At 45.0% G+C, this 19,636-nt stretch overlaps 1 protein-coding gene across 1 annotated transcript in view; it reads right to left on the bottom strand.

Moving 5' to 3' along the window:
* The window catches only part of LOC309683710 (urea transporter 2-like), a gene marked incomplete at its 5' end in the record, with an annotated part of 38,945 nt that extends 35,738 nt beyond the window's left edge, over nucleotides 1-3,207 (bottom strand). Inside the window, 2 exons of the mRNA XM_082498032.1 lie at nucleotides 498-687; nucleotides 3,042-3,207. Coding sequence (XP_082354158.1) covers nucleotides 498-687; nucleotides 3,042-3,207 — 356 coding nt within the window. The remainder of the gene's footprint in view (nucleotides 1-497; nucleotides 688-3,041) is intronic.
* Between the last annotated feature and the right edge of the window lie 16,429 nt (nucleotides 3,208-19,636).

Genomic DNA, 19,636 nt, shown 5'->3' with positions numbered 1-19,636 from the left:
GGGTTGTAGACTGTTCAATTAGCACAGAATCACAGAATCTCCTAGACTGGAAAAGACCTGTAAGATCATCTAGTCCGATCATTAACCTAACACTGCCAAGCCCACCACTAAACCATGTCCCTGAGCACTGTATCTACATGACCCTTAAATACCTCCAGCGATGGGGACTCCACCACTGGCCTGGGTAACGCGTTCCGATGCCTGATAATTATGATGATCTACGGGGCTCCTTGTGACCCAAAGAACCTGCGTGGTTGTGACAATGGCTTTTAGAGAGAGGTAACTGTCTGCTCTCACAAAGACAGCCAACTATGGGGACAGGGCAGTTCTTCCTGGACCACAGCTCTGTCCTCACCTAACTGCTTCCAAACCATCTGTAAGGAAAGCCGGTCTGCTGTTTCTAACATACTCAAATGTGGGGCTATGACCCATCAGTGCATTCCTGATAACATAAGGATCAATTTTTATTAAGTGTCCAGATGTGAGATACCACCTACCTGTCCTGACTGAGAGCCAGCGCAGTTAGTGTTGACACGGTTGTTCCAGTACAGCCCGTGAGCATCCTCCACGGGCTCTGGATGAAGATCCCCAGTAAAACAATCAGCCCACTGAGAGGGTTGTTGACAAACATCACCTGAGAGGTCCCTCGCAAAATCCAGTCCACCAGCTGGACCATTAGAGGTTTATCTGGAGGAGACAAAATATAAATGCTGGTGATAAGGCATCTTTGCAGCAGGACTCCCTCAAAGCACACTCGTCTCTGCAGTTGCTCTCTGTCCACAGAACAGAGGCGATGTATCAACAGGACTGTAAAACCAGTCTCTGATTTATTGATGTCTGAGCATATTTTGCATCTGGCACTTGAAAAGCTAATAGGGGTAGACTGGGCACTGCTATAAAGTTCATGGAGGGATTCATAAAAATGTTTTTTTATTTATGGTGGTCAAAGAGTAGTCTTTCTTGCATGGTAGATTGCTTAAGATTCTGCTGTAAATTTAGTGATGAGATAGTCCCTTTTTGGTGTATAATTCAGTTGCAGAGAAGGACTTAGGCAGAGTCTGAAACTCGTTTGTATGTAGGCGGGGGAACATGATGAGGAAACGCTTTGGCTGTTTTAAGGACCCTGAACATGGAGGTGCGCTGTGTATATGAGATGGAGTAAAACAGTCAAAGTTGTTGAAAAAGTACTTTGGGAACCGAAGAACCTAAATTAAGAGAATAGTTGTTATAGCTTGGACTGTACTCAGAGGCAAGAGGTATTTCCAAAGGACAAAGAGCCATTGCTCGTTAGAGAAGACTATTGAACCCGGACAGAGCAAACGCACACCAATCTTGGGTACCTCAGGTGAGTGCGGGGGGGAGATGGGATGTGGGCAGGGTTGAGCGCAGCCCATCTGAGGGCATCTATGTGCAGTGATCTAATGTACATGCTAATGTATATCTACGTACATACTAATGATCTCCGTGGGCAGAGGAGGGTCTTGTAGCACTGCAAGAACATTTTGCTGCTGACTCTTCTACTGCAAATTGACTTAAAGTCTTTTTCTGCCGTGTTTCTGGGAAAGGTGTAACTATCCCTGTACTGCTGTCCATGGTTAGACATGGTACAAGGAGAATAAGTGAGAAAGAGGGGCTGATTGCATGTATATGTTCATGCAATGTGTATATGTAGCTTTCATCTTCTTAAATATTTAAAATTAATTCGGTTAGTTTAGATTGTTAATTAGACACAGCATGAAGTGCCAGACTACTTTTTGAATCTGGGCAATGACTTGTTACTAAAAACTCCTCTCTCCCCCACTCCCTCCTTTCCCACTTCCCTGTGTTGTATTTACAGTCAGTCCTCAAGTTTTGCTTTCTGATGAGATTAGCTTAAATAGAGGATCCTTGAAAGGCTGGGTACCACTCCGCATCTCTTCAGCATCACTGGGAGAACCCTCCCGAGAAGCTGGAACACAAGTTGAGGGATGACTTCACAGGCGTCCCTCAGGCTGTGCGTTGTTGGGGAGCCAGGCAGTTACAACGAGGGGAGAATGAGTTCCTTAGGGAAAAATAAGCAGGTTTTTCTGGAGTAATTATTACTAATACTTAGTGTTGAGCTGCGAAATATGTAAACAATGCTCTTGGTTTTAGACACAAGTATTAACTATACGTATTCAAACATAACCAGTGCGCAGTGGCCAAAGCTTTTCAGGACGTTGAGTAAGAAAAGCTGTCTACCAAGCAAGGACCGCTGGAGTAAAGACAAAGCAGGAGGAGGTGATGCCCCGCGGCTGGGGACCACACTGCCAGCCTGCTGAGCTCCCTGCCTGGAGGCATCTCAGCCTATGCCCTCCACCACCGATAGCCACTGCACAGCCTGGCTGCGTGCATGGCTGTCTCGTATTTCTCCCCTGTTGCTGGAGTTGGGCTGCTAACGAACCTAGCCTTGACAGAGGACCCACAGTCTTACATAGCCCCAAATCCCTAATAATTCTGGGTAACGCAGACCATCTGCTCATGTATTGTTCCTGTCTGGACAGTAAACCTTTGAGATCAGTACTTTCTTTGTATTTTATAGCAACATAACAGCCACAGCGCTTATTGCTCCCCCAAGGCTGGTAATACAAGAGCCTTTGCCCACACAACCACGAGTCAAGTCCCCTTCATCAGCCCACACACAGACGAGGAGACGGTTGCTGATCCAAAGCACTTACAAACCAGACCGAATCCCCAGCCCCGATGTGTGATTCTGGGCACCGCTATAAGGAACGTGGTGCTAATGACACATAACTGATTAAGTGTAAAAGACGGCTTTTGCCTGTGCTGAATTATGCCTGCAGCCTTGGTAATCGCGGGGGGGTGCAGTGAGATCCCCTTCCTGAGAATAAAAAGGTTTGGGTTAAAAGTCCAGAAGTTTGCATTGAACTCGGACCATGCTGCCTCAGGGGGTGGAACGGCCCCTGATCTCCTGCCTCAGCACTGAAAGTACTGTGGGCAATACAGATGTCCCCAGCTAGATCTTCCTAGCCAGAGACCCCCAAACATACCCCTCTGCTTACTTTTCATCCACTCTCCATATTCTTTCATTTCTCCTGTGAGATAACCGAAAACTTGGTGGATCCGTTTGCCGCTTCTCCCCAGCAGGTCCTGGGCTCTCGGCTCCTGCTCCGTGTACAGCTGCCTCTCACCAGGACGGTCAGCCACAACGATCTCTCCAAGCTCCATCTCTTTCGGGTGATGAGAAGAGGTAACTGTAAATCACAAAGCCCACGTGTTAGAAAACCTTGTGGGTTGTGCCCTGGCAACTTTCTGCTATACTTTAGAGCCCCATAGAATCGTAGAATTGCCTAGGTTGGAAGGGACCTTGGTGATACCCTTTTTTAAAGATGGGATGTCTAATGGAGAAGGGACCTTCCTGAACCACTGCTGAGAGCGGTGTGTGCTGCCACCGGGGGCAGTGGTGCTTCTTTTTGCGGATGAGGACCACGAAGTGACCCACTGCTGTCATGGAACTGTGGCACAGAGCAGCAAGGGGAAAGAGGGACATGACAGAGGTGCTCGGCAGCATTCCACCCTCACTCCAGCTCCTGGTGCAGCATGTGACAAGCTGCTGGTTGGACAGGGGACACAGCCTTTGCCAAGTAACCAAGCGGTACCTGCATGCTGTTGTGGCTACCAAGGAGGGAGCCTGCTGATGTTTGGCTAGCAGCGAGCTGGAGGGAAGCAATGCAAATTGCCAGTACAGCAGCAGATAGCAGGAGACAAGGAAATACTGGAAGAGAAGCTGGAGCCTGTATCCCTTTTGATGTTTTTAGCTGGTGCCTTCATATGTCGCAGCAAATCTATGACCTTTCCATGATCCTCATTCCACATCTGCCTTTGATAGATGATCAAGAGCAAACTGGGGCAGCATCAAAGTATTGCACAGATATCAGCATCCACGTGTGGTTTTAAACAGAGATAAGCACCTTCGTTCAGGGCTGTGTGCTCTTTAAGTAGCAAGTGAATATCCAGGCAGGATTATGGCTTTATTAAACTCCTAATTACAGTTGCTGGGCTCTGTTCATTAAAAAGCCCATTAAGATCTAAACCCTTAAGAGAAAATACACTGCATGGCACACCAATGAGCTACACTGCAGGTTATATCTGCAAAAATGCCCCCCTCCTCCCCCCCCCTCCCCTCCCCCCGGCTTTCTGAGGGAGTCTGGCATCATCTGCTGTGTGGTTTTCACTCTGACCATTTTTGGTCAGAAGGTGGCTGGGTTTCGAGGTGTTGCCCCAAAGTGGACTGTGTTGTGAAGTGCTTGCCCCGTGTTTCGTGGAAGATGGGCACCACCTTCTGGTGGGAGCCTGTTTTTTTTTTTCTTTTCTTGGTAGCTCAGACAGGCTGGCTGTCAGCCTCAAAGGCTGTAGCAGCGGCAGGACAGGCTGGGAAGGGATGCCTGGCTGGAGGGAAGGCTGTTTTACGGAGAGGAACGTTGACAGGCAGATGGTAAAAATATCTGTGGCTCTGAATGCCCTAATAAGAAGGTCCTTGAGCATCAAAAACCGTTTTCCCTTCACCCCTGGCAGCACTACGCGAAGTGCAGCCCTGCAAAATGCAGTGCGCAGCGCTTGCTGTCTAGTGCTTTGGCTCTCTCTGCCGGCAGCTCGTCCCTACCGCAGCGAGAGTCTTTGGGGTGACCTTCATGCACAAGCGTCAGCCTGCGGCTGGATGTCGGGGCAAGCGATGTCGTTAGGTGTAACTATAAAAAAGTAACCCTAACCAGCACTCAGTTTGCTTGATCCTAGGGGGCACGAGGGTTATAGAAGGTATTGGTGTCGTCTAAAGCAACAAATGGGGTTGTCCAAGGAGTGGACATCCCCCAAACCTTGCTCACGAGTATCTCATGGGGTTGTGAGGAAGGAGGTTCCCAAGTTCTGTCCAGCTGCACTCAGTGCAGGAAGGAGCAAGGAGCAAAAGAAGAGGGACGGGCGGGTTTATGGCTCTTCTTTTTTTTTGTTAGCTGTAAGCTGATTCTGGCCAGAAGCTGAGTCCAACCCCTGGTTTCAGTCTAAGGCAGCCTTGATGACTACCATTTTTGGCTTGTTTCTTGTGGTTTTCCAGGAGAACATTGGTATAGGGAACACTGAGCAGGAGTCCCCTTTCTCCTCCCACGTGTCCTCTAGGCAGAGCAAATTTGCATGGTCAGTATTGTAAATTTGCATCCCTCTGAGGTAGGAAGAGGACAGATCATACTGGAAAAACAGATATTTGTTCCTGAATTCATCCCATAAACACTGGGCTGTGTAAGATGTGTCATGGCCCTGGGCTTGCTTGTAGTCAGTGTAGCTTTTGGGCACCTTCAGATGGAAGTCAATTCATCTCAGCTCAGAACTGCCCTCTGAAAGTTCCTGTTTCCTCTCTTTGACAGCTTAACTGGGGTGCTCCAGTCAAACACCCCGTGGTTTTGGGGAGGGACACACGGTCTGAGGTCAACAGCACAAGCAGAGAAGAGACTCCAGAGCAATGCCAGGCTAGCACCTGGCTGTCCTAGAGGTTGTTTTCCCTCTAGAGCTTAATATTCATATTTAGCAGGTGTGGCTGATATTAGAGATATTCAGTGTTGCCTATTTTGTTTGTTTGCTCATGTTTCTTCCAGAAGAATTCTCCAAAGAGTTGCAAAAGTTGAGGTAGGTTCAGACAGCTGCAGTGGATCCACTTAAAGGAGACCAGAGCACCTCTTAGGATCTTGAAGTTTTGGGGACACACCAGTAAAGAAAATTTAGTGGCCCCTTTGCTGTGAACAATATGCGCCACCAGCAACCGAGTGCAGCTGTTACCAGCAGGGAGAATAAACGCTGAGTGGTTGTGTCTATGTCTTCATAGCACCTGAAAATCTCATGCTCATGTTAAACCTCACCAGGAAAAATAACTGTTGGGTTTTACAAAGGAGAAACATCACTGCAGAGCTTCTAAAGCTTGTATTTACAAGACTGCCCTGCTCAATTCCCTCTGCAATTGAGACGTGGGACTTGTATATTTTAAAAATTCTTGTCCTTGCTCACATAATTTAACTGTTAGGGGTTAAGTGCAAAGTAGTCATGTGAGAGCCCTTTGCAGTCAATACAGAGAGAGGCGAGTATCTCCAGAGAGTGATTCATGTCCCTTTTCTTACATACCTATCTGAGATGTGAAAAAAAAAAAACAACACAAAAAAGGGTGTCTGTGTCTCTCTTTCCAGCGGCTGCAGAGGGAGCCTGGTTGCTGAGCTTTTAAAGGGCTATTTTCAGGCAAGAGAAATTCCAGCCTAAGAGACTTTGCCAAGGTCAGCCTTGAAGTTTATGGAAGTGGGATCTGGAATCCCAGGCTACAGCTTTAAATCACTGAGCCATCTGTAACAGGCCTGTAATCTGCATCAAGAAGGGCATCAAAGCTCTGGGGCTAAGAAAAAAAAAAATTAAGTCTCTTCCTATGATTCCTGTTTGCTGTCTCCCGGCAGATCAGAAGGGAACTAAATCTCTGCTTGGAAGGGAGCACATTCACCCGCCTCAGAAGGGAAGGCAACCTAGGACATGACTGGAGGAGATTTTTTTTTCCCCAATTTTTTTGGGGAAAGGAGTAGTACAAAAAAGAGATATGGGGGTGCTGAAATCCTCTATACTGCCACTGCGGTGAACTGTGGGGCTTTACAGCAGAGGAGCCCAAGAGGCTGCAACAGCTAGAGAAGATCCTGGAGGGCAGTGGTGGAAACGATCCCTGCAGAAGCCTCACCCTGGAAAAACACTGTCTCTTTGCAGCAAGCACCTGTCAGTCGATACGCTTGTGCTCAGTGGTACAGGCTCCATGAATAATAGAGAAATCATTGGAACAATTAGCTAATTAGGGCTAATGAGAGCCTGAATCACTTATGGCACACCTAGGGCTGATGGGGAATTCCTTGAGAAAAGGGCCTTTTGTCAGCAAACGCTGATTCATCGGTGTGGTAATGAGCTGTCCTGCTTCTTATGAACATTTATCAGATGTTATGGGGTAATACCTGGTGGTTGGGACTCATCCCTAGACCTACCTGTGCCTCCTCATTCCCAGGCAGACAGCTGTTGTAGCATGCTTTTGAGGGACAGGACCCTGATAGCACAGAGCCTTGTATTTTTAAGCCTCCCAGAGTAAGCACTGGGTTTCAGTTTGGCTTGTGTTACTAGAGAAAATGTTCACCACGTTGCACCCTCACATAACCTGCAGTGAGCTGGTGGCCCCATGAAAAAGAATGACCAACCCACAAGTGGGTTGTGAACAGTGGGATGGGGCATGACCAGAGTGACGTGTGACACGTAACACTTGAGCAAACTTTTCTCCAGGGCTGCTCTTTGTGTAGGGAGCTTAGCCTTCTGCTGAGGTACCTGAAGCCAAGCCCGGGGAATTGCTCTTTCCTCCTCTATGAAAGCATAGAGGTGATCAGAAAAGCATTGACTTCAAGGGACGCGGCCTCAACAAGGGCCTTGAAAAGAAACAGTTTGTAAAAGCATGTTGCTCTCATAAGAAACCATAAAGAAATAGGAAAGAAATACAGTGTACAGCTAGAGGGCAAAACTTTGGAATGGTGACAGAATGCTTGGCTGAGTCGTAATGACTTTACCAAGCAAAGCTCTACCAGGGATCAACCCATGACACTGAAAACAAATGAACAAAGCAGAGCATTTCAGAACAGCCACTGAGGTTGAATGCAATACAATTGCAGAGAGCAGGTATGAAACACTTAGCCACAGACCTTTAAAGTTAAAAAAAAAAAAATAAAAAATCCACCCAAAAGGAAAAAAATGCTCAAGCAAAGTTGTTTCCTATCACAGGCATTACATGACGCCACATTCCAGAACAGGGCTGTCACATCTGTACAAACGCAACTACCACACAATAGTTAGTAATCAAGATAGTTTAACTTATGGAGCTAAATATGACTCTTACATCCTTATTTAGATACTTGGCTTTTACAATGTGGTCTTGGAGTCTTTCTGCGTCTTCCTTTCCCAGTCTGTGTAGTATGTAATGCAATACGCCGCTTTGCTCCAACGCGATGCTTTTCTTTCCTGCTTCTTCAGTACCCTCTGCTGCAGCAGTGTCTCCCAGTCTGCCAAATGGAGGCACGTAGTTTACTTAATGGATTGTCATAGTGTGTTGCGTAGAAGTTGTGTTGATACCGTTTGCATACGGCTTGCACATATACTCATGCGAGTGTGTGTAACTGTGGAGAAGGAGGGTTTGCCTTCCTTACCATGGGTCTCCTGAATGGTGCTTGTAGAGACGGATTCCTCTTGACTCCCTTTAGCCATTTAAAGGCTTATAGTTTTGGCACGCTTTATGGTCAACATAGACTGATTGGTGTCAGCTCTGGGCACTTCACCCAGGTGGTCAGACATTGTTCTTGAGATGGGATGAATTTCCCTCCCAAAGGGTCTTTCTCATCCCTTTAATGGCACAAAGAAGCTAAGATGGGGCTTGTGTGGCTAACTATGGGTATCTCCAGCTTAGGTGTTTATATCTCAGCAGCTTGCCTTGACTCCCAGTGAAGAGCTGGTCAATATATGGATCTAGAGCATGATTCATCCCCTCCCATCCTACACAGATGAATCATGTCCTAATCTCTGTTGCATTTGCTGTCTACAATGGGAGAGACAGCTCAGATGCACACAGCTGCACCGCGTATATGTGGGGAGAGGGGTGATGAATCTCAGCTAAGTGACTATCCCAAGGTCATTTGGGAGATCTGTAGCTCACTGGGGTATCAAACAAGGACATGTTAATGTTTGAACCAAGTACCTAATACATGAAGAATTTTCAAAATGCTAACCGTTTTTTTAATAATAAGAGTAGTCAGACCAGGTAGATATTTTAGGACACAAAAATTCTGTTTTCCTGCATATGGTTTCAGTTATAAAACCAGAGAGGAAAACAAATAGAGAAAATATGAAATATAAAAACCATTGCTTCTAAACAGAATGTTTTTCAAAGGTTTCCATGAGGTGTTGGCTGCTCGGCAAAGCAGACTGTAAAACAATTTTACAAGCCACATTTATTCTAAGAGCTCCACTTATTGAAGTACAATTCAAAGTCTTGTTCTTCCAGCCAAGTTCCATAAATTAAACACTTGTCCAATAACACATACCTCTCCACTTGGATCCTCTGTTTCTTTTTGGCTTTGTGTGTCTGTGTCTCTCTCTCTCACACTCTTTTTTTTTTTTTTTTTAATCCTTTGCAAATGGAAACAAAAAGGTTTGCTTGTTTTAGAAATGGATTTAAGAAATAGACCAGTAAAAGGAGAGGAAAAATAAAACAGGTCAACTTCTTAGTCCAGCTGACTAAAATGAGACGTTCATTCCATCATTTTACATCTTGGTGACACCGATTTAAAGCTAAGTCTAAATCCACAGTGTGAAGCTGCGTGATGCTGAATGTCTGACCAAAGTAGTGCCTCATCTCTATTACAATGCACGGGGTGCTGGGTGTTCAGAGGAACCAGCAAGATGACCTGGGAGATAAGGGAGGTGGGACCTGTGCCCGAGAACCCAATTTCCCTCCCTCCCCTAGAGTATTATGACCTTAGAGATGTGACCATCAGTGGGACCAGCCTTTTCATACAAGGAAAGCAACAGTGGAGGTGTGAGACATCTTCAGATGGCCATCCTGTCTGACCTGGAGCAGGAATGGGTCTGCGGATGGGCCAAGAAAAACTGCCAGTAGTGCTCCTAGGCTCACCATGTCTTCTCTTTCCCACCTTCTTTCCTGCTGGTCTCTGTCACCACCCCTGCCCTGCCTGCAGCTCTTTCAGTTGGGCCTAGAGCCTCACGTCCAGGCTGTGTCTAAATCTTGCAGACCCTTTCTGTGTGATGTCTTTTGAAACCTGATTTTCTTTTTCATCCAAGAAGCTAAAACTCTCACCTAAGCTCTCATCATATCACTTCTTCTTTAGCATTCCATCTGTCGTTCCTTCTCTGTAGTATCACCATCTTCCCAAATTTCACTTTAACATGACCCTCTTTCTCCTTCCCTTTCAGAGCCATTCATCGGTCTGTCTCATCAGGAGGGAAAAATTAACTTCTACATTCACCTGACCCATAATGCTGCCTCCATTTGCTGGAAATATTTCTAAAGCTCCTCTCCTCTGGTACAAAGCTTAGATGTCCTAACATGAGCTCCAATGAAATGATTACCTCCCTTAATCCAAAAAGTAGCAAGGTGGGAATAGTACAGCAAGAAACTGGATGGTATCTGCTGTCTTGTTAATTCGCAGTAGAAACTGTGGGAAGTCGGTTACTGAATGTCTCTCATCAATTCAGGGGTGACTTCTTAAATGAGAATAATCCTTTTTACTCACTATAGTGATTCAGGGTCTCTGCAAGGCTTGAGTGTGACAGACATGGGCAGGCGAATGTGAAACCGGTTGGAGCGGCTAGAGAACTTACTGTTCTTTCTTGGAAGTACCTTCTGCTTGGCTGAGATACCGTAACTGATGGGTGTGAAAGAGAGGACAGGGAAGAAAACGTTCTTTTAGGACATTTAAGTGTGGAAGAAGGCAGATTTAATTTAGCTTCTGCTGAAGATGCTTTTAGGCAGCCTATTTATGTGGCAGTAAGGTTGGTCAGTTTCAAAAGCTGGGGACTGACCAAAAGACAGTGAAGACATCAACTCCCTTTGCGAGGTGGTGCTTGAGGATGATGATTAATTCTCAAACTGCCCACCTGATCTGCAAGAGGTCAAAGAGGGCATGATCAAGGAAGTTTTCTAGTATCTCACTGTGGCTGTTTAGGTGATGTCATGTAGTGTTCATAGAATCATAAATTAGTTGCGGTTGGAATGGATCTTTAAAAGCCACCTAGTCCCCCCCTCCTGCCATAAGCAGGGACATCTCCAACTACACCAAGTTGCTCAGAGCCCCGTCCAACCTGACCCGGAATGTTTCCAGGGATGGGGCATCTACCACCTCACTGGGCAACCCAGGCCAGGGTTTCACCACCCTCAATGTAAAAAAAATTCTTCCTTATGTCTACTCTAAGTCTTCCTTCTCTTAGTTTAAAGCCATTACCCCTTGTCCTATTGCAACAGGCCCTGCTAAAAAGTTTGTCCCCATCTTTCCTGTGGGCCCTCCTAAAGTACTGGAAGGCTGGAATAAGGTCTTCCTGGAGCCTTCTCCAGGCTGAACAACCCCCATTCTTGCTCCCTGGAGCAACAGGGCAAGGTAGGGTTGGAGCACCCATGTCTTCACCACTGATCTGTTGGCCAAGGTGATCTGTGACCTGTGACACTTGTGTACACACAATTGTGCTCCAAGTCCAAAAAACTAATGTAGACATATGCTGAGAAACCTTGCCTATACCACGCAGAGTTAGTTGGTTGCTCAACCTGTAAACTATCTTACTGGGGCTGAATATCTTGTACAAGCCATGAGGGTTGGCAAAACCCCCTTTCTTTTTTGGTGTGAAATACACTGCCGGTTTTGCTAGCTTAGCGTGAAAGAATCAAACCTCTCTCCAACAAAGCTTTGCCTGTAAATGTTTTAACTGCAGTAATGATCACACAGTCTCTGCTATTCCTGTGCCGACCCAGCTGAATACTGGACTGTCTTTAACAATGCATGGAAAACTGCAGACTGTAAAGTGCTTTGTACTGTTCACAATGAATAAAAATGTCAGAGCTTGGCCAATATTTGGTTAAATCTTGAAACAAAACATACAGCGTTTTAATAGTGTAACCGTAAAGGCATTTCTCCATATAGCTCATGTCGCTTGCTCTTTAATAGAAAGTTAATGGGGATTTTCTTTTTTAGATAGCAACAATTTATTGTGTGTTTCCCTGGTAACTACAACACCGTGAACCTTCCTTGAAAACTCCATTGGGATTCCTGCAATGTTACTGAGCGTAATGAATGGTAAATGTAAAGCAAACCCATTGAATCACTTTATTTTAAATTCTGGCAGAGACATAATTTCCCACAGTTCATAAACATTTACAAAAAAAGAGTTTACATGTAGAAAAACAGTTGTTTTTATCACTCAGATCAAAGAACACGTTTATCTGGATGTACAGATGCATTTTCAGCCAGTTTTTGAGAAACTCGGGTGACAATCTTTAAGAAGCTTCACAGACTAATCCATGAACCTTTGAAGTCTGCAGCTTTGCTCACCTGAAAATACAGACATCACTTCTGCTCTCCGTTCTGCGTGAGCCTGAGGCTTGCACTTCAAAGATTATAGACGACAGGCCAAATTTCCCGAGCTGCTAACAGCACTGGGACTTTACAGACTAGAATAAAACCAAAAAGTAGGGCATGTTGCAGGGTATGGGGTTTTTGGTGTCCGCAGCCACGTGGCAATCGTGCTGCTCACGTGCCGGGTGAATGGCATTTGTGCACTGGAGAAGTGGCCTTACGCCTTTCGGAAATGCGACGGAGGGATTCCCCTGATGTTAACAGCCTTTTCATCAAACCCGAAGATGGAAGAAGTGGAGAGGGGTGAGAGCTGCAGGCTGCTGGCAGACCCTGGCACTGCTCCATGGCCTGGGCTTCCTTTTCTTGCAGCAGCTCAAGCCCAGAGTTTACTTGGTGGAGTCTGGTTTTCATCTCAGGTTTTATTCCTCTGTAGTTAGTAGAATAGCACTAATGTAAGCGAGAGAAGGGTCATATCCATCAACCTCAGTGGAGCTGCTCTGGATTTGTGCTATTGTACATAAAAGCTGTTTTTTTGGTGCTGTTTGCAAGTTGGGGCTTGTTCGATACGGGAGTGAGACAGGTTCCTGCGTGCTACTGCATGAGGGGGCGTCCCAGGGCAGGTCTGCACCTCCTCCTGCTGGTGACTACATCCATACCCTACATCTACATTACAAAGCCTGTCTCTAGCCTCAGAGCTTCATGAAAGACTGGGATGCTATTTAGTGGAGGATTTAGAAATTTTCAAAGGGTGTGCGCAACAAACCCTCTCCTTTGCAAAAATGTCTAACAAGGAAAATTTAAAATGGCTATTATTTTTTAAGTGTGGATTTTTCAAAATATTACTTTTGCTTCAGTGTTTAAAAGTTGCAATATTGTGTTGCAAAGCTCAGCAGACCTCCTGTATCTTTGGTGAAGGCCCATCACTGACTATATCTGCAATATCAAGTTACAGATGAAGCAAAGTAAGGTGTCAAGATGGAAAACTGGAACACCAGAGGTTGTGTAACACTTAGAGATTTTCAGGAGAAAATGGCTGTCTCCTGAGATTTTTTGTGAAGTTCTCTGTTTTGTGGCTACAATTTTTTCCCCTGGTGCTTTGTTACTGTGCTGTGAGAACTATAATATCATGTAACGGAAACGTCAAATACCTCCTGCCATCAGAAGACATCTTCGGCATATTTTGGTGGCCAATATGTTTGTGTTCAAGCAGAATGCTCAAATCAAACATAGGGTTGTGACAATGATCTAATAAGGTTGAAAGCATGTGAAACCTGATTAAATAATGTTTCTAATTAGAGGCGGGTATTATTTATCAGAAATTCAAAAAGTTTTAAAATTAAATTTGAGAACTAAGAGGCTCAGGTGACATGCACAAATTAGTTTAATCTTGATTCTAATACGAGTGGGGGCACATGGTCCAGGAACTCTGACTGCTCGGGCAAAGTTATTAAATGGGGAATTTTTGGAGTGGGGTAAAGGAAATTTTCACTCCCCCAGCAGAAATGCCAGGGAAATTGTTCCCTGGGCAGGTCAGAGGGGCTTCTCTGAGTGGCACTGCTAGGTGTTGGGATAACTTCCCATCCCTAATACTGCAAAGGGAAGCACAAGTATGCAATTGCTTATTTTCCTGGCATGCTGATAGGTTAGGCAGAATTCATTTGGGGGGATCCGTAGGACACTGGCATGTTGGAGGCTGTGTTGCAAAGCTCAGCAGACCTCCTGTATCTTTGGTGAGGGCCCACCACTGAGCTTGGCCTAATGCAAGCTGGAGCTGTGGTGGCTCTGTTCACATTGGAACCTGTTTCCTTTCTTATAACTTTCATCTCCGTCTCTCCGATTGCTGCATCCCAGCCTGATTGCTTGGTTCTTTGTGCCTTCCTGCGCTGCCTAGACCTGGATAGACATACCTAAGGGTCTGTCATATCTAAGGTCTTAGGCAGATGACCTTTCACAGGTGACCTGCTTGAGGCACCATGATGCAAGCGTGCCCCGTGTGCTGGGTGGGCAATGGGGACATTGCTGGCTCATGCTGAGGCTGCCATGGGGTGCGTCAAGTGTTGCCTGAGGTTCAGCCTTCCCCACGGAGGCAGGTGATGTTATCTCTTGGTTTCCAACACTCTCCTGGTGGAGGACTTCAACTAACACCAGAATTACCTTTTGTTTTCTGGAGACTGAGTTACTGACTTAGAAATAGGGTCAGGGTTAATATCTGTGAAATTCAATACAGTATATCCCAGTTTATTGATCTATTTTTTCATGCAAAGGGCATTTTTTTATCAGTTTGTCTTGGCTATGGTGGGAGCTGGGATGCCTAGTCCCTAGCTAACATTGGGAGCGGGGTCAGTGCCCATGGTACAGGCGGTAAATGAGACTAAGGTCTGTGCCGTGATATATTTTGGCTGAAACATCGGTGCTTGTAAGGAAAGGGAAGGGAAAGAAGAAAGAAAGAGCATTTTGCCAGACCTCCTTCTGCGTTTCATTTGCAAGTGTGAGTACTGTAAATAGCCCAGCCAAGGGTTGGAGATGTGTTCAGGTTGAGCTTCCAGAGAAGGAAGACTGGAGAGCCAGGATTAGGTCAATATTCGACTCATCCAGAGGAAAGGGAAGGAGGGAGGGGGAATTAGGGACCAGATTAGAGTTAGGGTCTGTGAAACAGGGAAGCAGAGCCAACGTCATAGCCAGTTTCTGCAATTCGCACTTAGTTATTCAAGTGGGAAGCGGCGGAAATGTGCTATTGGTGTCTCTGTGTGATGTATCCCCAACTTCATCCTGTGTGTGTGAGTAACACCAGGTTCGCTCTCACAGCTGGGTGGGGAGCAGTGAGCATTGCCTGAGGTTTAAGGTTAGAGTTAGATGCAGAAGCGATTTGGAAGAACACGGAGGCAGCTCTTGGGAATTTAGAATTTAAATATATTTGTTAAACTTCTTTTTAGATTTAGAAAAATATTGGAATTTTAGAATGTGTTCAGGGCAGATATGTTCATGATTTGTACAGGTTTTTTAAAAAATGCCGTATTCCTAATTTTTGGTTAGCAGTATGAACATGTAAGAAGCTAGTGCTCAGGTAGGGTTATGATCACGCAGTGAATTGCTGCAGAATGATGGTTAGGGTTGAATTTTGTTGACCTGGTGGAGGAAGGCTGTGTGTTGCTCTCAGTTGATTTGGCTGCCTTATTCTGAATTTTTCCTGAATACATATTCCTGGCACAGGGTGGACTTCGAGTAGGGATAGCCTCTATAAAACTGGTGACTACAGAGCTACAGTTATTTTCAAATTTGCAAGTTCTGTGATGGAGAATATTGATATCACTTTATTTGAATACCTTAAGATCAAGTTTCTTGTGGTGCTTTTTGCCTTTCTCATTCCCTATATTATTGTTCAAGTTACTTTTACAGGATTTGAAAGACGCACTGCAGACCCACGCTTATAGCTGAACTTTGGCACCACTATGAAGGAAAATATAGAGTTCGCATCAGCCTGTTTTACTCACAGTGAACTTTCACACAGAAGAATATGCCTTATCGATAGCCAAGTTGGGTTTAGTGCTAGGTTCTATTGTAATGCTCAAAATGCAACATTTTGTTTCAATGAAGGATTCCAGTTATGTGGAGGAAACATCTAACTAGTGTCAGCTTATTTAAACACCATACTCAGGATTGTGTGGCCTTGAGTGCCTTCTCCATGGCCAGTGCTTGGGTAATATAGGGTTTATGAGACTAAAGGATGTATAATGAGGCTTATAATACAAATTTGCCAGTTGTACTGAGTCCAGTGCAAAATTTGGGATTAGTTTGGAGGGTCATGAAAAGTTGACTTGGAAAGCCAGGGGTTTGGCTGAAGTTTGCCAGCTGCAAAGAGAAGAGCCGAGGGCTGCCTTCACTTGGTTTGAATCCCTTAGTCTGAACTCCTCATCTGGAGCCAAAGTCAGGGTTAGGCTTGGGGTCAAGATGTACCCAGTGGTCCTTGTTATGGACTAAAATACCTCTCCACAAGGCTGCTCTGGGATTTCCTGTGTTTCTAGGAAGAGCTGAAATGCTATGGTGACACAGTCAATGAAAGAAACACACTATAAATAAAGTTGCCCTTGACATCAGATGTGTCATCTCTGTCAACATGGTTTATGTTTTCCATGTCTACAGTATCGGCAAAGTCCCGTGGCTGATCCCCATGCCCATCATGAGTAAATGCTGTTTCCTAGGCAGTGTGCTGCGAGTTCCTGCCCCTGTCCCTTCCCCTTCTGCCATTAGGGATGATAAAGCAGAAGCTACCAGAGAGGTTTTAGTCAAGATTTTAGAGCATCTTGGCCAGAAAAAAATTAATGAAAGAGTAACGTATCTCTTAGTTTTGTGCCGTAAGAGAAGGTTAGATCTCTCTTTCTGGATGTAGATGAATAATTTTTGAGAGAACAATGCATTTTATTGCTAAAAAAGCAGTTTCAGGTCACTCCACATCTAGCAATAACAGCTGTATTTAGCAGAGTACTTTGTCAGAAAAAAAGAAAAAAGATCAAATCCAGGGAGGGAAAATCAAAGAGTTACAGTCTGGATGTTTTAAAGCCTATTTTAGCTAAATTCAGTGATAATTTTTCAAAGGAAAAAAGTACTGCAATAAAACATTTATTGTGTTTTCATGCTTGTTTTCATTCCTTTGAGAAAAATGAAACAGTTTAAGACTCATCCAATACTATTTTTTTTCTTAGTTTTTCAGTTCAAGCATTAAAGCAAAAAAAATCAGTTATTCACACAGTTCTCATTATGGATTATACTAGAGGAAAAAGTTGTAGGATAGCTTTTTGCATGGCCTGACACAGTACCATTCAAGAAGACATCATTTGGTTTAAACGGACATTGGCAAGCTCCTTAGTAAGTATGTGAATAATTAAAGAAAACCAGATATTTGAAAATTAAAAGGAGAAAAAAAACCCCAGATCTGAGCATGAAACCCCCTAAAAACATGTGTGAGAATAACTCAACTGCATGGCTTGTGCTCAGACCCGTTTGGTGGAAAATTGTTGAGGCCTGAGGCACAAAGAAAGATGTTTGGGCAGCAGAAGCCAACTTGGAGGCTGTAAAGTGATTTGTTTCTATTTCCTTGTATCAATTTGAACAGTCAAATCAGCTTTACAGCTCTGAAATAAACACAGTTGGGAGTTTATGTGAGTTCAGGATGGCGTAATCTGTATGTTTTGGACACGGTAGGGGAAGGAGAAGAAACATTTACAGCCAATTTGCCAACATGTTCCTCATTTGACATATCAACAAGTTGGTTGAGGTAATGGGAGAGATAAGTATTTTAAGTTGTAAATGCTTAAGAAGCTGAGAATCTGGAAAAGGGAATTAGTTTTGAAGTTCAGCAGTCATTTATAGCCAGATACATGGGATGATGTGAGGGGACCTTGGGTATTGTAGCTCCTGTCTTGTAAGTACCTTGGCTCATGCTGGACTTTAATGTCCTGAGACATGCACCCTGGCCATGACTTGGGGCAACAGACCTTTGACTTGTTGGAGAATGGACATGCACAAGGCAGAGAGCAAGCGAGAGTCCAGCTCAGCCAGAAATGTTCATCCTGCGGGTTGCATTCAGCCTGCCAAAATATTCATCCAACCTGGCAGCTGCCTCTCCCCAGCTCCCATCCCAGGGCACATGCAACGAGCTGCAGCTGGATGAGCTGCTCCAACTCTGCGGGCAGCTGGCTCCTGGCTGCTGTTGTCCTGGGATGAGACCTGCTCAGTAAAATACTTCTCCCACATGTCTTTGCAGCCAAAGAAGGAAGAACGCTTTGTTTGTTAACAGAGCTGAAAACGAAGGAGACAGAGGGAGGAATGATGTTACTGTACCTACATTAAGTTCATGCTTTCTTGCAGAAACGTGGGTGCCTGAGGACTCTGGTACCCACAGGGTGGGTTGAAGCTCTGTCCAAATCTCCTGAGTTTGCTTGTGACTCGAAGACCTTACATCTCTGTTCAAACCCCGGTGAAGTCAGAGGACACGTGGATTGCTCTGCCATCCTCTACGGCTCAGCCGCTGGAACAGGCCACCTACTGAGCTGAAGCTTTTGGCTTTTCATCAGTTTTAAAAACTAATTGATATGAATCATGATAACGATTGGTTTGTTGATCTTGCCCTTGGTAATCGACAAAGCTGCTTACAGAATGGAGGTCTTTATATTGTGGATATCTCAGCCATGTCACTAAACTCAAGGGCAGCAAAACCTTCAGGGGTTTATTAGTACAGAGCAACTTTCCCTTCTTTTATCTCTGGATTTTATGATCATGGTTCTTCTTCCATTGTCCAAGGACTCAGAAATAGCCTAGAAATTCTCTAGAAATAGCCTTGGAAAGGTGTGTCAAGTGCCTTGTTTTCTGTTTTACAGGTGGGGAACCTGAAAGTATTTAAAGATGACCCTGAACAATTTAAAGCTGATGTGTTTCCCTGTGATTATGGAAATATTGGTAATCACACATCTTAGCATTCAGTGTGATTTGCTAATCTGTGTGCGTGCGGGCTGAGGTCTGCTGAAGGCAGCAGGAGGCAGAAAAGCTTCACAACAGGAAAAATCAAGCCGTATGTCTCTGAGTAGATGTAAGGACCAAAGACCCCAATTTCAACATACCCACTTCAATATCTCTGTGATTCAGTCCTTCCTTCTGCAGTAAAGCAGCAATCACAGTATGGGAGCTCAGAACAGGACCTCAGGGAGGGTGGTGAGAGATTAAAGAGCTTTTCAACCTTCTGCCCTGGCAACTCTCTTCCATCTCCCCAGGAGGTGCCTCCTGCCTGGCGTCATGCTGACAGTGCAGTGCCTGTTGGGTATCCCAAGAGGGTCTCAGCTCTGATGCATCACCACATCGAGCTGTGGGGTTGGTCTCACAGCACAGACTGCCATGGCTAAACCCTCCACCGTGGACGGTCCTACCTGGGGTGGGACCCCCCTACCTGGGGGTCCTTTCCTCTCTGACCACTCAGACTGGGGTCCAGAGGTCCTCCTCTCCATCGTTAATGGCTGTTGGTCCAGCAGCATACTTTGGCCATAAGCCCTGTCCCTCCTGCAAGACTGCTACCATATTTATAGCTTATTTCTGCATCATGGCTAAAGCGCCTGGTGAAATTTAGAGAGGCCAGCCCAGATAAGTGTCCTGCAAAACCCCTCTTTTAGAAGCTTAAGCAGGGCTTAAGTATCCAAGCAGTCTCATGTTAAGACCTGAGTTTCTAGGATTTCAGTGTTGCTACTGGGGAAATGGGTTCAGATCTTTATTACGCAATCAAAATACTTGAACTACTTGAACTAAATGAAAACTTACTGTGTGTGCACATAATTGTTTTTCTTGCTACCTATTACTTGATTGGGGTTGGGTAAGGTTAGCAGAAGAATTAAATTAATTTTCTTTGAAAGTTATGCATTATGAAGTAAGAGGTATAAAAGTTACATTACACATGGCAAATGTCTTGAGGGTTTAGTTTATAGACTTGTTTA

The sequence above is a fragment of the Vanellus vanellus genome, assembly GCF_965231255.1.
Source record: "Vanellus vanellus genome assembly, chromosome: Z".
Classification (NCBI taxonomy): domain Eukaryota; kingdom Metazoa; phylum Chordata; class Aves; order Charadriiformes; family Charadriidae; genus Vanellus; species Vanellus vanellus.
This window is presented reverse-complemented; position numbering and strand designations above follow the sequence as displayed.